At 44.7% G+C, this 15,193-nt stretch overlaps 3 gene segments (V, D, J or C); all 3 read right to left on the minus strand.

The window, feature by feature from the left end:
• Positions 1–3,797: 3,797 nt before the first annotated feature.
• On the minus strand, positions 3,798–4,470 carry LOC115058197 (T cell receptor alpha variable 18-like). The segment is given in 2 exon segments: positions 3,798–4,284; positions 4,376–4,470. Coding segments are annotated over 2 exon segments (435 nt in total).
• A 6,028-nt stretch (positions 4,471–10,498) lies between these two features.
• LOC115058202 (T cell receptor alpha variable 36/delta variable 7-like) lies at positions 10,499–11,592 on the minus strand. The segment is given in 2 exon segments: positions 10,499–10,976; positions 11,196–11,592. Coding segments are annotated over 2 exon segments (423 nt in total).
• A 2,283-nt stretch (positions 11,593–13,875) lies between these two features.
• On the minus strand, positions 13,876–15,191 carry LOC115058204 (T cell receptor alpha variable 18-like). The segment is given in 2 exon segments: positions 13,876–14,255; positions 14,475–15,191. Coding segments are annotated over 2 exon segments (423 nt in total).
• Between the last annotated feature and the right edge of the window lie 2 nt (positions 15,192–15,193).

The following is a 15,193-nucleotide window of genomic DNA, read 5'->3' on the forward strand; positions in this document are numbered from 1 at the left end:
CTACACCACGACACACAATACAGCCCAGAAATTACGGCAGGACCAACTCATAGACTCAATCCGTGAATTAGACCGTAGATACTCCATATCGCCGTCCCCTGAACTGTATAAAGAGAGGTTGGATCTACAAATGCAATATAACCTAATATCAACACAGAAAACTGAACAATATCTGCTTAGATCTCGAGGTTTTATATACGAGCACGTTGAAAAGGCAGGCCGTCTTTTAGCTCATCAGCTGAAATGTAGATCGGCAGCTCAACTCATTCCACAGATCCAGAAATCCTCTGATGAGGTAACGGTTGAGCCTACTGAAATAAATGACACATTCAAGACATTTCCTTCAAATGTATACACATCTGAATTCCCAGAGGACGACTCAGACATGCTTACATCTTTGGATAACCTACACACTCCTTCTATAAACCTTGTTAAAAGCACAGATTTGAACGAGCCCATTGCACTTAAAGAAGTCGTCAGCTCAATTTCAAGGCCCCTGGTCCAGATGGATACCCAGTCGAATTCTACAAAACATTTTCATCGAAATTAGCCCCTCTCTTACTTGAGATGTTTAACCATTCTCTGGACCAGTGGACTTTGCCACAAACCCTCACAGAAGCTATTATACTTCTGCTAACACCTTGTAAGAATGCTAGTGATTGTGGCTCTTATCGACCTGTAGCACTTTTGAATGGAGATGTTAAGATGCTTGCTAAGCTACTTGCCATTAGGTTGGACACCATAATGAGGGACATAATTTCTCCAGATTGTCACACCGTGGTGAGGTTGTCTTGTCTGGGCTCACTGTGTCTCGTCATTTCCTGTTTTATTTTGAAACTCTCCTCTCGTTTCAGAACACTTGCCCTTCCTCATGTCTCCGGTGTGTCCTCCTGATTACCAATTGTCTCCACCTGTTCCCCATTTTCCCCCACAGTTCAAATAGTCTGTCTTCCCCTTGTCTTGTGCCAGTGTGTCATCGTTTCATGTCCCACACCAGTGTTTCGTCCATGCCACAGCCTTCGTCTCTTTGTGTAAGCCTTTTTGATCCTCTACTGAGTGAATTTTCGTTTGTAATTTCTATATCAGAGTTAGCTCTTTTTCAACATAGCCTTTTGTTTTTTCCTCCATATGAGTGACTTTTTGTTTGTAAAATCTGTTGTATAGATGAATGTTCATAGCTTTTGTTTTCCTCCTTGAGTGATTTTGAGTTCATAACATTTTCATAGAATTACCTTGATCCTCCGCTTAGTAGCATGAGTGAGTTTTCTTTTGTTTTATTAGTCAGGTTTTTCCTCCCTACGGCGTGTTTACCCTAACCCTAACCCCTAACCCCCTTTTTTTCCCTCGTGACTCCCCGTTAATGTTTCATAGCCCTGTTTTCTTTCTTCACTTGGTTCTGAGGTCATTGCTGCTGAGAATAAAGTCTGTCACTTACAAAGCCTCTGCTCCTGAGTCCTGTTTGAGTCCCGGCCTGACACAGATCAAACGGGTCTTATTAAGGGCCGTCATTCTTTCTCCAACATCCGCAGGCTCCTCAGTGTTGTTCACTCGCCCGCAGTTTTCCTCCCAAAATCTTTCTTCAGATCAGTTGATAAATCAATATCCTAATTTTTATGGTGTAATAAACACCCAGGATTCGTAAGGTGCTCCTTCAGAGGCACAAAATAGAAGAGGGGTTGGCCCTGCCCAACTTCATGTATTATTACTGGGCGGCAGACATACAAAAAATAGTTTACTGGACCCAAACAGCGGATGTCGACTGGTACCAATCAGAAGCTGTTGCCTGTATTTCATCTTTGCTTCCTGCTCTGGTAACCACAAAGGTACCCTTCTCTCCTAAGCAGTACTCTTCTTGCCCTGTTGTAATTTGGTCACACTTCAGACTAAATTTTAATCTGACGGACCTCTCTTTGTATGGTCCCATATGTGATAATCACATCTTCCTCCCAGCCAAATTGGATCCTGTCTTTATTCAGTGGAAAAAAACAGGCTAAAGTAAATTCAGTGATCTCTATATAGATGGGACATTCGCTACCTTTGACGCCTTGTCCATTAAATTTAACCTGCAGCACTCTGACCTCTTTCGCTATTTTCAGATTTGCTAGTTTGTTTGTACTATTAGCCCATCCTTCCCAAACTTACTGCATAAAAGAGAAATAGACAAACAAATTCCCGCCCATCATAAGGGTCTTATTTCAAATATGTATGAAAACATCACATCCCTTAATAAGGTGTCACTCGATAAGATTAGGGCAGACTGGGCAGAATAGTTGGAATAGTTATTTCTGATGCAACCTGGGAGAGAGCGTGAGGTAGAGTAAATGGGTCAACCTCATGTGCTCGCCAAGGCTTAATTCAGTTTAATCTTCTGCACCAGCAGGGTTAGACTCTGTAGGATCTGTCATATCAGTGAAACGTGTACGTTGCCATATAGCTTGGGCTGACCTGGCCCACATGTTCTGGTCCTGTAATAAGCTGCATAACTTTTGGTCTGCTATATTCCAAACGCTATCTGGAGCTTTGAGCAAAGATATCCAACCCAATGCTGAAAGGGCAATCTTTGGAGTCCCAGGGGAGGGTATAGAAATGAAGAATAAAATTAAGGATGTGATTGCCTTTTCAACTCTCCTGGCCCAGAGAAAAATCTTGCTGGAGTGGAAGTCAGCACAACCATCCACAAAAATATGTTTCATGGGGTCAACCCAAACATTTCACACAATATGGGCTCCTTTAATCGCCTCATTTAAAAAACTTGAAGTGCTCCCACAAAATTAAAAATGAGGGTTAGGGTTAGAACTAGCTTTGCTCTTAGTTCCCCTGGGAATGAGGAGCATAGGAGGATTTTTTTTTTCTTTTCTAATTCGATTTGATCTGATTTATTTATTATTATTGTCTGTGAATATAAATGTCCAATATAATGATGAGCATATTTTAATGTAGTTGAGTGTGCATCCATTTTTCACTTGCCCTTTCTTTTGTTTTAATGTATTTACTCTTTTTATTATTGTTGTTATATATTTTACTTTGCATATGTTTACTTGTGTGGGTCTGTACTAGCTGTACGGGGAGGGTGGGAGTGGGGGGTTTGAAAACCAGAGAAGGTTCTCAGTCAGAGACTCCCTCTAGTGGATGTTGTGGAGTATTGTGTTGTCTTTGCTCCAGAGGTTTTTGTACAGAGTTGTGTTGTTTCCTGTCACTGTGGGCCTCACAGCACAGTAGTACACAGCAGAGTCTGACACTGCAGCAGAGGAGATCTGTAGATGAATTCTGGTTTTGTCATCGCTCACGTTAACAGACATTCTCAAGTCTGAACCTGATAATTTCTCTCCTGACTCCTGATGAGAAAAGATGAACTCTGGTGGTTTTCCTGGATTTTGTCGATACCAGAAAAAATTATCAACGCCTATCTGTTTTTTTGAGTAATTGTAGGACAGAGTGACAGAGCTGCCTTCTGAACTGGACTCTTCAGTCTTGACTGGATTCAGTTCTTGACAGCTGACACCTGAAGAAACAGAGAAATGTTGTTAAAGACCATGTTGAACTCTGATTGTGTGTTCCAGTGGTTTCTAACCAACAGATCCTCTGAACTCATTTATTCCTCCTGCTTGAACTCACCTTTTAGTATGATGAGAAACAAAGGAACCATCCCACAGTGATGCAGTGAGAGCATCTTCAGACACTCTGACTTTTGAAGAAAAGAAACAAAAGTTCAGAGATCAGGAGGAGGAAGCTTTGGGCTGTTTGGAGAAGGAACACTTCATCCAGATGTCACCAGTTTGGGTGGACACAACAAGTCACCTCATTGGCTGAGCTGGACTCCAGTGGGCGGAGCCAGGTCATCAGCTCTGAGCTCTGACGTTTGTGTCATCAGTCTTTTCTCAGTCAGAGACTCCCTCTAGTGGATGTTGTGGAGTATTGTGTTGTCTTTGCTCCAGAGGTTTTTGTACAGAGTTGTGTTGTTTCCTGTCACTGTGGGCCTCAGAGCACAGTAGTACACAGCAGAGTCTGACACCTGAAGCTTCTGGATCTTCAGAGGAACTGATCTTAGGTCAGAATTCAGACTGGATGAAAATCTCTCCTTGAAGTGCTCTTCTGTGTTTCCTTCATCCAGTTTGAAGCGGCTCAGGATGAATTTGGGGCTCTGGTTTCCATCCTGTCTGTACCAGTAGAGAGATGGACTGGTTGAGCTGCTGTTGTATCCACAGTGAAGTGTCACTGCCTCTCCTTCAGCAGCAGTCACGTCTCCTTGTGGTTGCACCACGTTGTCTTTTTGTGCTCTGCATTCTGTAAAACACCAACAAACAGTATCAGTGTTTGAATGGAAGAATCATGTCAGTGTTGGATTGATATCACAGAAACAGAGCAGTGTTCATACCACGGCACAGAGCAGCCAGCAGCACTGAGATGAACAGAGCCTTCATATCTGCAGTGTGGAGTCACTGTGAGCTCCAGCAAGTATAAAGCAGACTGTGGACTCTGAGTGTTCATCAACACGAAGGGGGAGGATTAGAAGGAGGAGCCTGATCACAGGGACAGGACTCTGTGGGGGACAGGACTCTGTTGGAGACAGGAGTCTGTGGGGGACAGGACTCTGCTGGAGAAAGGACTCTGTTGGAGACAGGACTCTGTGGGGGACAGGAGTCTGTTGGGGACAGGAGTCTGTTGGGGACAGGAGTCTGTTGGAGACAGGTCTCTGCTGGAGAAAGGACTCTGTTGGGGACAGGACTCTGTTGGAGACAGGTCTCTGCTGGAGAAAGGACTCTGTTGGGGACAGGACTCTGTTGGGGACAGGACTCTGTTGATGTTGATCTTGATTTGTTCTTTTATTTTGAGCTTAAAATCAGATAGTGATATCAGTACAGGAAAAAGAAAATAGTTCGAAGGATATCAACAACACAGCCACAGAGGTGGAGGAGGAGGTTATAAGAAGGGATGCAGCTGATGCTGAGGTGAACAGGCCAGTCAGAGAGAAATATGGAGCAGAAAGCTGGAGTTAGATGGCCGAGGGCAAATAGTAGCAAAGAATGGTAGACAGTCAACAGGGACTCAATAATTGTGAGCTGACTAGGAGGAAACTCAAGTGATAGATTAGAGAAGATGGGAGACACCATTTACTCCTGTGGTGTAGAAAGATTTGGGGTGCAAGATAGAAAGAGGGAAGAGTACAAGTAGCTAATTCCAGACAGCAAAGAGAAACGGAGCAACTAGTTAAAGAAGGAAGACAATTAAGAAAGCAGTGGAGAAGAGCTACAGAGGAAGAGAGAGGGAATTAATGTGTTGCAAGAGAACATTAGGGGAGATAGATCAGGAAATGGATGTTAGTAGTCAGGTGTGCTACACTTTCAGTTGTGTTATATTCTGTGCAGTAACAAGGTTTTTTTTCTTGTTCTTCTAGGTTTGCAGCTCATCAGCAGTGCATGTACCTGTCTTGATTCTCCGCACTGAGACTGAATTCCAGGCAATCCTAGCTCATTGTGACAGCGTCACAACAAGGCCATCAAAGAGAAGACGCTCACAAAACTGCCTTTGCTGACTACGTAGTTGAGGAAATCAGCACACACGTAGATTGTAAAGAGGAAACAGAACTACGCAGGATTTATTACAGTTGCATTGACTCAGTGTGCGGAGAAATGAAAAGTCGCTTGGAGAAACAGAACTGTGGCCTGATGGATCCTGTGCAAGCCACATTCTTGGATGTCAGCAAGGTGAAGCCGTCACTTTACCTCACCAAGACACCTGCTCTGGACTCTGAATTCGAGGAGGCCCGCAACTTCCTCAGAAAACAAAATGAGTCTTCTCCACCAGATGGGGAGAAGTGGACAATGAAACAGGTGACGAAGGCCAGAAAAGTTCACTATTGTTTTTATTGTATTCCAAACTCTCTCAAATAGCCTATATTGTCATGACATGGTCATTTGGGACCTTTTTTTCAGTGAGGACATTTTTCAGCATCAACGCTTCATCAAGCAGTCAAACAGATCACACATCACACCTAACATGATTTAGTTCAATGAGATGACAGTTGACATTGTTGGCACCAGGGCTGCGGCTGGAGGAGCTAGGAGTGGTGGGGCCAGGAGCCCCCCAACAAGCGGCAGGTCTGAGGCTGAGCAGGTGAGCGCTGACCATGTAACCATGGCAACGGGTGGTCAGGACTGTGGGCGGGGCTGAGCAGGGGCAGGAAGGTGGTCAGGGAGGAAAAGGGGGCGGGGCTGAGCAGGGACAGGAAGGTGGTCAGGGAGGAAAAGGGGAGCGGGGCGGACAAAGAGCAGAGCTGTAGGGAGGTAAGTGAAGTGGGAGGAGCTAAGCAGGACTGTAGTGAGGTAGGAGAGGTGGGCGGGGCTGAGCAGGGGCAGGAGGGTGCAGGTGGAGCCCAGCAGGCTGAACCGGTACAGGCCAGCCTGGATAGCAGCCAGGTAACAGAGATGGAGGTGGAGTCAGACTCAGACTGTCTGTCTGACTGGCTGCCCTGAGAAAAGGCCTCAAAGGCACCAAAACAGTTAAGAAAATGAGAGTGACCAGATAAACTGCCATGAACACAACACAGGGTGTCTCTCTCCTGCTGTGTCTGTCTGTCTCTCTGTCTGTCTGTCTGTCTGTCCCCCCTCCCCTGTGATGCAGGGCCTCAGGATAGCCTCTCTTAACATTAACGGGGGAAGGAGCGCTGAAAAGAGAGCTCTACTGTCAGAGGTAGTCAGGGACAAAAAACTGGATGTGGTGTTCTTACAGGAAACCCACAGTGACCCTGCTAATGAAGCTGACTGGGGCTTATGGTGGGGGGGGGGGGGGGGGGCAATACATCCTTAGCCACGGCACCAATGTAAGTGCTGGAGTGGCTATTTTATTCTCTCCCACTGTAGCTGCAAACATTTTATCCAGTTCTGAGATGGGGGGGGGCTCATGGTCAGGGCTGAGATAGGGACTTTTGTTTTTAACTTCTTTAACATATATGCTCCAAACCACGGCCCTGAACGCCTCGCTCTGTTCCAGCGGTTGAAAGACGGGCTTGGCAGATGTAACCAGGGGGAGGTTGTTCTTCTGGGGGGGGGGGGGGGACTGGAACTGCTGCACAGATTGGGTGGACAGGACGGGACAGGAGCCCCACCCTCAGTCCTCCTCTTTTCTGGACTCTTGGGTAAAGGTGACAGATAGCAGAGTCAGTGCAGCCAGACTGGACAGGTTTTACATCTCTGGGTTTTTTATTCCCCGTATAACAAATAGTAGCATCCTCCCTGTGGGGTTTACAGACCATCACTTAGTGAGGGCAGAGCTGTTTTTATCCCCTACCCAGAGATCATCACCATTCTGGCATTTTAATGTGAAACTTTGAATGGACAATACTTTTGTGAAAATTTTAAACCCTTTTGGTTTTATTGGAAGTCCAGAAAGCAGGATTTCCCCTCCATTACTCAGTGGTGGGAGGTGGGAAAGGGGCAGATCAGGGTTTTCTGCCAGAAGTACACGGCCTACTCAACCACCAACACCAGGAGGGCTGTGGAGCAGCTGGAGAGTGTGTCCCCAGCCAGCGCTGAGACCCTGACCTCCAGGAGACAGCAGCTGAGCGGCCTTCTGAATGAGAGAGCCAAGGGAGCTCTGGTCCGAGCTCGCTTCACCAGACTGAAGGATATGGACCACCTTCTTCTTTGGTTTGGAAAAGTCCGAGGCCCAGAGGAAGAGGATGGTGTGTCTCTGTCTGCCGGACGGGAGGCTAACTTCCAACCCGGCGGAAATGAGAAGGCATGCTGTGGATTATTTTTCTGTTCCGGGTGGAGGACTGTGATATGGACGCTGCTGCAGAGCTGCTGGACGGCCTTCCTCGGCTGAGCCCAGAGGACCGTGGTGCTCTGGGTTCTGACCTGTCCCTCCAGGAGCTGACCTCGGCCGTCACACAAATGGCCTCAGGGAAATCTCCAGGCATGAACGGGCTGCCTGCTGATTTTTGGGATCTACTGGGACACGACCTGCTGGATGTTTTTAAAGAGTCTTATAATAAAGGGAACTTCCCAGCTTCCTGCTGCCCAAAAAGGGGGATCTAATGCTTTTAAAAAACTGGAGGCCTCTGGCTCTTTTATGCACTGATTACAAAATTTTATCCAGGGTTTTATCGAACAGACTAAAGGTTTGTATTGGACAATTGATTGGGGTCAACCAATCATATTGTGTCCCAGACAGATCCATACAGGACAATTTGTTTTTAATGAGAGACATTTTTGACATTTGCTAATGTTATAATCTAAATGTTGGCATTTTAGCAGTTGATCAAGAAAAGGCATTTGATCGTGTGGATCATTTGTTTTTATTTGCCACTTTGCAGGTGTTTGGTGTTGGGGAGCACTTTTTGTCTTGGGTGAAACTTTTATATAAAAGTGCGTGTTGTGTGGTGAAGGTCGGGGGAGGGCTCAGCTGTCCTGTAGAGGTGGGAAGGGGGATCAGGCAGGGCAGCTGTAGTGTTGCCATCGAGCCGCTCCTGGTCAGACTCAGGAAGTGGTTAAAAGGACTGAGTCTGCCTGAGCCGCCCCCCTGTAGTGGTGTCAGCCTACGCAGATGACATCAGCATTCTGGTCCAGGATCAGAGGGATGTCGAGGAGGGGGACCGCTCCTGCCCTTCCTGGAAACCTGCAGTGGGGGAGTACAGGGATAAAGGTTCTGGGGGTTCACCTGGGCAGTGAGGACAGGGAAAGGCAGAGCTGGGAGGGAGTGCTGGGGAAAGTGCAGGCCAAGTGGTCTAAATGGACATGGTTGCTACCTCAGCTGTCCTACAGGGGAAGAGTTCTGATCATCAACAACCTGGTCGCCTCGTCCCTGTGGCACAGGCTGCAGGTGTTGGTGCCTCCACCTGACCTCCTAGAACAAATACAGCGGCTCCTGATGGACTTCTTTTGGACGGGGTGTCATTGGGTAAGAGCATCGGTCCTGTACCTCCCTGTGGCAGAGGGGGGTCAGGGCCTGGTGGACATCAGGTCCAGGACTACAGCCTTCAGGCTTCAAGCAGCTCAGCGGCTGCTGTATGGACATCCCCCCTGCTGGTCGGCGTTGGCCAGCCTGCTTCTTCGGAAAGCCGGCCGGCTTGGACTAGATAAATAACTTCCTGAATTTCCTGATTTTTCTTTATTGACTGTTTTTATATATATTATATATAACCCTTAACTTATTTGCAAAAGTTTTTAAGAATGAGCTATAAACAAAAGTTTTGTTAAAGGTCAAAATCTCTCTCTCTCTCACACCAGGCTTAGGGCCGCCCCCCCGAGCCTGGTTCTGCTCGAGGTTTCTGCCTCTTAAAGGTAGTTTTTCCTGCTCATCCGGGGATCTGTTGGGTCTCTTTAAATAAATTTATAAAGAGTTTGGTCTAGACCTGCTCTATATGTAAAGTGCCTTGATGTACCTTTGTTATGATTTGGCGCTATACAAATAAATCTGTTTTCATTTGATTTGAAGCGACGTTGTCACACCGACAGCTGACGGACTTACGTCACGTCAGGTTCCTATCAGATGCGACCTTTGAACTGTTGGTGGGAATGCACCTTTTCATGGAGTCTTTGTGTTTGAAGCCTCATCCAGGTGGTCTGTCACTGATGTGGATCCTCCCACAGTGTTTGATGAGCAGCTGAACCACAGTGACTCTGATAAAACAGGAATTAGCAGAATCCATCTGATATGAAGCTGTGGTTTGAAAACCACTTCCCTCCTCTTTGAAGAGGACTCAGATATCAGTGTTCAGGTTTTTGTGCAGCCTCTCCTACACTTTGTATCACTGTGTTTCTAGAGCACAGTAGTAGAGAGCTGTGTCTGCCAGGGTTAGTCCACTGATGGTCAGTTCAGTTGATGTGTCTGTTGTTTTGGAGGCATATTTATTCGGTGAAGGATTATATTCACTTGTGGATCCCTTTGCTCCTTTCAAGAGAATGAACTGAGGGGCCTGAAGGTCTGAATCATGTCTGTACCAGTAAAGGTAAAGACCACTGTGTGTTGTCTGATATTGACAGCTGAGTGTGACAGTTCCTCCTTCTCTCTCACTGACTTCTTCTCTCACAGGAAAGATTCGGTGTTGAGCTTTTATTCCTGAAAAAGTGCAGAAAATGAAGCCATTAGACTGACATTGTCCATGAGGCTGAGAGGAGCAGACAGGGGGAAATGTCACCGTACAGTTTTACTCTGTGGACACAAACAGCTCAACTGTAGCTCACATCATCTCTAGATTGTACAGGACTTCATGACAAAGACACATTATTGTGCGTGACCAAATGGAGGTGAAACATGTTGTTGATCCAGCAGGCTGACTCAGACTCTCATTAGTTGTCAAACTCACCTGTGAAGTGAGAGAAAAACAAAAAGAGGTAAAGCAACATGTCTTTGGAGTAGTTGAAGCCAAACAGACAGCAGATGAACAAAGTTCTTCCACTGCAGTAGAATGAACAAACTAAACAGCCTCTCTGCTGCACAGCCCTTCTCCTCAACTTCAAGCTGACTGTGCTTTTACTTCCTCCAACATTTCTGCTCACCTCATTGGCTGAGCTGGACTCCAGTGGGCGGAGCCAGGTCATCAGCTCTGAGCTCTGACGTTTGTGTCATCAGTCTTTTCTCAGTCAGAGACTCCCTCTAGTGGATGTTGTGGAGTATTGTGTTGTCTTTGCTCCAGAGGTTTTTGTACAGAGTTGTGTTGTTTCCTGTCACTGTGGGCCTCACAGCACAGTAGTACACAGCAGAGTCTGACACCTGAAGCTTCTGGATCTTCAGAGGAACTGACTTGTTCTTGATCGCAGCATGAAATCTCTTTTGGTCGAGCTCTGGAGCTTTGTCTACATTTTTAGCGTAACATCTCAGCATGTACTGTGGGAAGCTGTTAGCTTCTTGTTTGTACCAGAACAAATTGGGAAATGAGTCCGTTGTCTCAAATTCACAGTCCAGTGTAACTGTGTCTCCTTCAGCTGCAGTCACATCTTCTGGTCGCTGGATCACTCGGTCTTCTCCTTTACACTCTGAGGAAGAACAGAACATGCAGAGGAAGAGATGAATCAATACAGATGATTGATGGAAGGAGAACAGTCAGCAGAATCGATGTGACTTTCCCTGATCATTGTCACTTGGTAACAAATGTCAGCAGAAATGATCTGCTCTGGTTTTCTGTAGCATCAACATGAACAGCTCAGTAATATGTTCAAGTGTTTGAAGGAAACTTGTTGTACTTTGTGTCTTACCAAAGAAAAGAGCAGCAAGAATAATCCACAGCCAAAGTTCCATCTCTACAACCAGGTTTAAATCACCAGGAGAAAGTAGCTGATGTTCAACATCCAGTCTGACAGATGTTCTCTTCACAGAACTCTGAGAGGACCTCAGGCTCCGCCTACTCCATGATGTCACTGAAGAACTAGCATATCTGACCAAGACAAATCATTTATGGATCGTATAATCCAAAGTCAGGAAATTGCAGAGGCTATAGATCACATGAAAAGAGGGAAACCTGCAGGTCCGGATGGACTCCCAATTGATATTTATAAACTATTTAAAAACAAACTGATAAGTCCACTGAAGAATATGTATGAAGAATCTTTTCAGAATACCCTGACCGCCTCTCTGAGGAATGCACTTATTACCTTGATATTAAAACCTGACAAACCTTCTTCTCAATGTGAGTCTTACAGGCCCCTTTCCTTATTTCATTCTAAGGTTTTGGCACTCAGGCTTGAGAAATTCCTCCCTTCTCTAATCCATGCTGACCAAAATGGATTTATAAAAAACCGTCAAGCATACTACAATATTAGAAGAACTTTAAATATAATTAATGAAAAGAAAGTCTCCAGACACATGCATTCTGTGGTTGGACGCTGAGAAGGCTTTCGACAGAGTTGAGTGGCCGTACCTATTTGAAGTACTCTCCAGCTTTGGTTTTGGTGCTTACTTCAGACAATGGGTCAAACCTTTATACTCAGAAACATGCACAGAGATTATGACCAAAAACTACATTTCCAAACCATTCCATCTCCACCATGGGACCCTACAGGGATGTTCCCATCCCCCCTACTTTTTGTTTTAGCATTTGAACCCGTTGCCATCTCCATTAGGAATCATCCTGTTATTGAAGGAATTCAAATAGCAGATGTGGAACATCGCATAGCCTTGTTCGCAGATGATACATTACTCTATCTGACGAACTTGGAGCAATCTTTGTCAGCCCTTACAGAGGAGATTACTAAAGTCTTCAGGATACAAAGTTAAAACCAAATCATCTCTGCTCTTCCTCAACAAGCAAGAACGTCCCCACTCCACGATCCGACACCCATTTCTTAATACGCCTCAAGGATTTAAATATCTTGGCCTCTTTCTTACCCCCAATCTAAATTAGTTTGTCTCGGCCAATTACAATCCAGTCATTTCTGAAACCAAAGAATCTCTAAACAGATGGATCTCTCTCCCCTTATCGATAATTGGATGCATAAGTGCCTTTAAAATGAATATCCTTCCCAAATTCCTCTTTTTCAGTCAATCCCTCTATCAGCTCCACCTAAATTCTTCCACGATATGAGAAATACTCTGACACTATTCACATGGAAAAGACATCCAAGACTGAGACTCACGTTACTATATCTCCCATTTGACAGAGGAGGCCTAAAGGCTCCTAATTTAATTTGGCACTACTGGGCAGCCCAGCTCAGAGCTGCCCGCAGGTGGTTTTCATGTCCAGACTTACCTTGGGTAAAACTGGAAGCAACATCTATACGAGGACTTGCATTAGATTCATATTTATATTCAGATTATTTTAAGAACTAGAAAAATACATTAAATCATTTTGTTAGAAACACCTTGATGGTCTGGCATGAAGCTCATAATGCAGTCGGTGACAATCCACCTTTGTCCCGCCTTGCACCTATTTGGGGAAACTTTGAGTTTAAACCTGGTGCAAAAGACTTAGGATTCAAGCAATGGTCACAAAAAGGGATCAGAAGGATTATGGACCTTCATAATGGTGATATACTAATGTCCTTTAATGAAATTAAAGATCAGTTCAACATTCCACAAACACACTTTTTTAAATATCGACAATTGCAAAGTTTTCTTCTCGCTAAATTAAACCACTCGTCTAACTGTCCCCTCTAACAATGTTAGAACAGTTTGTAACTCGACCTCAGCAAAGCAAAGGCCAGATCTGTACACTTTACAATCTATTTCTGTCTCATTCTAGAGAGTCCTCTGACTCAAAGAGGAGATTGTGGAGTGAGGACTTAAAGGAATATGTGTTGGATAACGAATGGAGCCAGATTTGCTCAAAGGCCCAGAAACTCAAATTAATACAATATGACTGGATGATGAGGACCTACATTACCCCAGTAAAACTTCATAAATTTAAACCAGATATTCCAGACACTTGGAATGTGAGAAGATAAAAACATTCTGGAAAGAAGTATTACAGATAATTTCCCAAATAATTTCCAGACCTATCCCTGTCTCCCCTAAACTCTGTATCTTGGGCCTCTACCCAGAAAACCTTTCTTTAAAATCAAACTAAATCAAACTGATAAACCTTTGTCTTGCCCATTCAAAACATGAAGAATACATCATGTCCCCCTATTAGTCATTGGCTTAATGAGTTATCATTATGTATAGCTTTAGAGAAGCTAACTTACAGTATCCAACAAAACTCAGCGGTAACATGGACATAGAAAATAAAATGGTTCCTCAGACCGATCCCTGAGGAAAACCACGACAAGGGACCAGGATCTGATAGAAATTCTCCTCCAGAGACTGAGAAGGACCGATCAGTGAGACAGTAGGAGAACTGCTGCAGTGACACTGGAGTTCATCACAACTGTGTCTCATGAGAGAGAAGACTCTGGACTGGATCATTAGAAACCAGAGAAGGATCTCAGTCAGAGACTCCCTCTAGTGGATGTTGTGGAGTATTGTGTTGTCTTTGCTCCAGAGGTTTTTGTACAGAGTTGTGTTGTTTCCTGTCACTGTGGGCCTCAGAGCACAGTAGTACACAGCAGAGTCTGACACCTGAAGCTTCTGGATCTTCAGAGGAACTGACTTGTTCTTGATCTCAGCATGAAATCTCTTTTGGTCGAGCTCTGGAGCTTTGTCTACATTTTTAGCGACACATCTCAGCATGTACTGTGGGAAGCTGTTAGCTTCTTGTTTGTACCAGAACAGAGTGGAACCTGAGTAAGTTGTCTCAAATTCACAGTCCAGTGTAACTGTGTCTCCTTCAGCTGCAGTCACATCTTCTGGTCGCTGGATCACTCGGTCTTCTCCTTTACACTCTGAGGAAGAACAGAACATGCAGAGGAAGAGATGAATCAATACAGATGATTGATGGAAGGAGAACAGTCAGCAGAATCGATGTGACTTTCCCTGATCATTGTCACTTGGTAACAAATATCAGCAGAAATGATCTGCTCTGGTTTTCTGTAGCATCAACATGAACAGCTCAGTAATATGTTCAAGTGTTTGAAGGAAACTTGTTGTACTTTGTGTCTTACCAAAGAAAAGAGCAGCAAGAATAATCCACAGCCAAAGTTCCATCTCTACAACCAGGTTTAAATCACCAGGAGAAAGTAGCTGATGTTCAACATCCAGTCTGACAGATGTTCTCTTCACAGAACTCTGAGAGGACCTCAGGCTCCGCCTACTCCATGATGTCACCCTCTAATTTAGAAAAGCTGAGGTATTAAATTGTCTATTCCAAAGAATTGTGCCCCTTTATTTTAAAGAAACCTGACCAAGGGTGGTACGATACTGAGGAGGATGAAGGCTCGTTAATTGTCTGGCTTTATACTTGTGTAGTTGTGAGGTGACTGGAAAATATCCACTGAAGGAGTTGGGGATAGAATTTGGAATGTACATGTACTTAAAGATAAAAATGCATATTTGGTATATACTGATCTGAAAAACTGTCATTATCTGGAGTTTTTGGAAAAGGGGAGCTGAAGGATCTAGTTGTCTTGAAGAGGTGGCAGTTCTAACAAATCTTTGCTGAACTAGATAAATACTATGGAGGTTGAAAATATAAGTACTGGATCAAACAATATTACAGTATATGATGTGTGGATACAACAAGCTATAATATAAAATAAGCAGGCAGCTCCGATTTATCAGGTCACACATTTTTCTGATGGCACCAAGAGATCTGGCAACTTTACCACATACCAGGTTGATGAGTTCTTTCCTGCTCCATCTCTCATCAACCAGTACTCCTAAA

This window comes from Echeneis naucrates, chromosome 17 (genome assembly GCF_900963305.1).
Source record: "Echeneis naucrates chromosome 17, fEcheNa1.1, whole genome shotgun sequence".
In the NCBI taxonomy this organism is placed as follows: Eukaryota; Metazoa; Chordata; class Actinopteri; order Carangiformes; family Echeneidae; genus Echeneis; species Echeneis naucrates.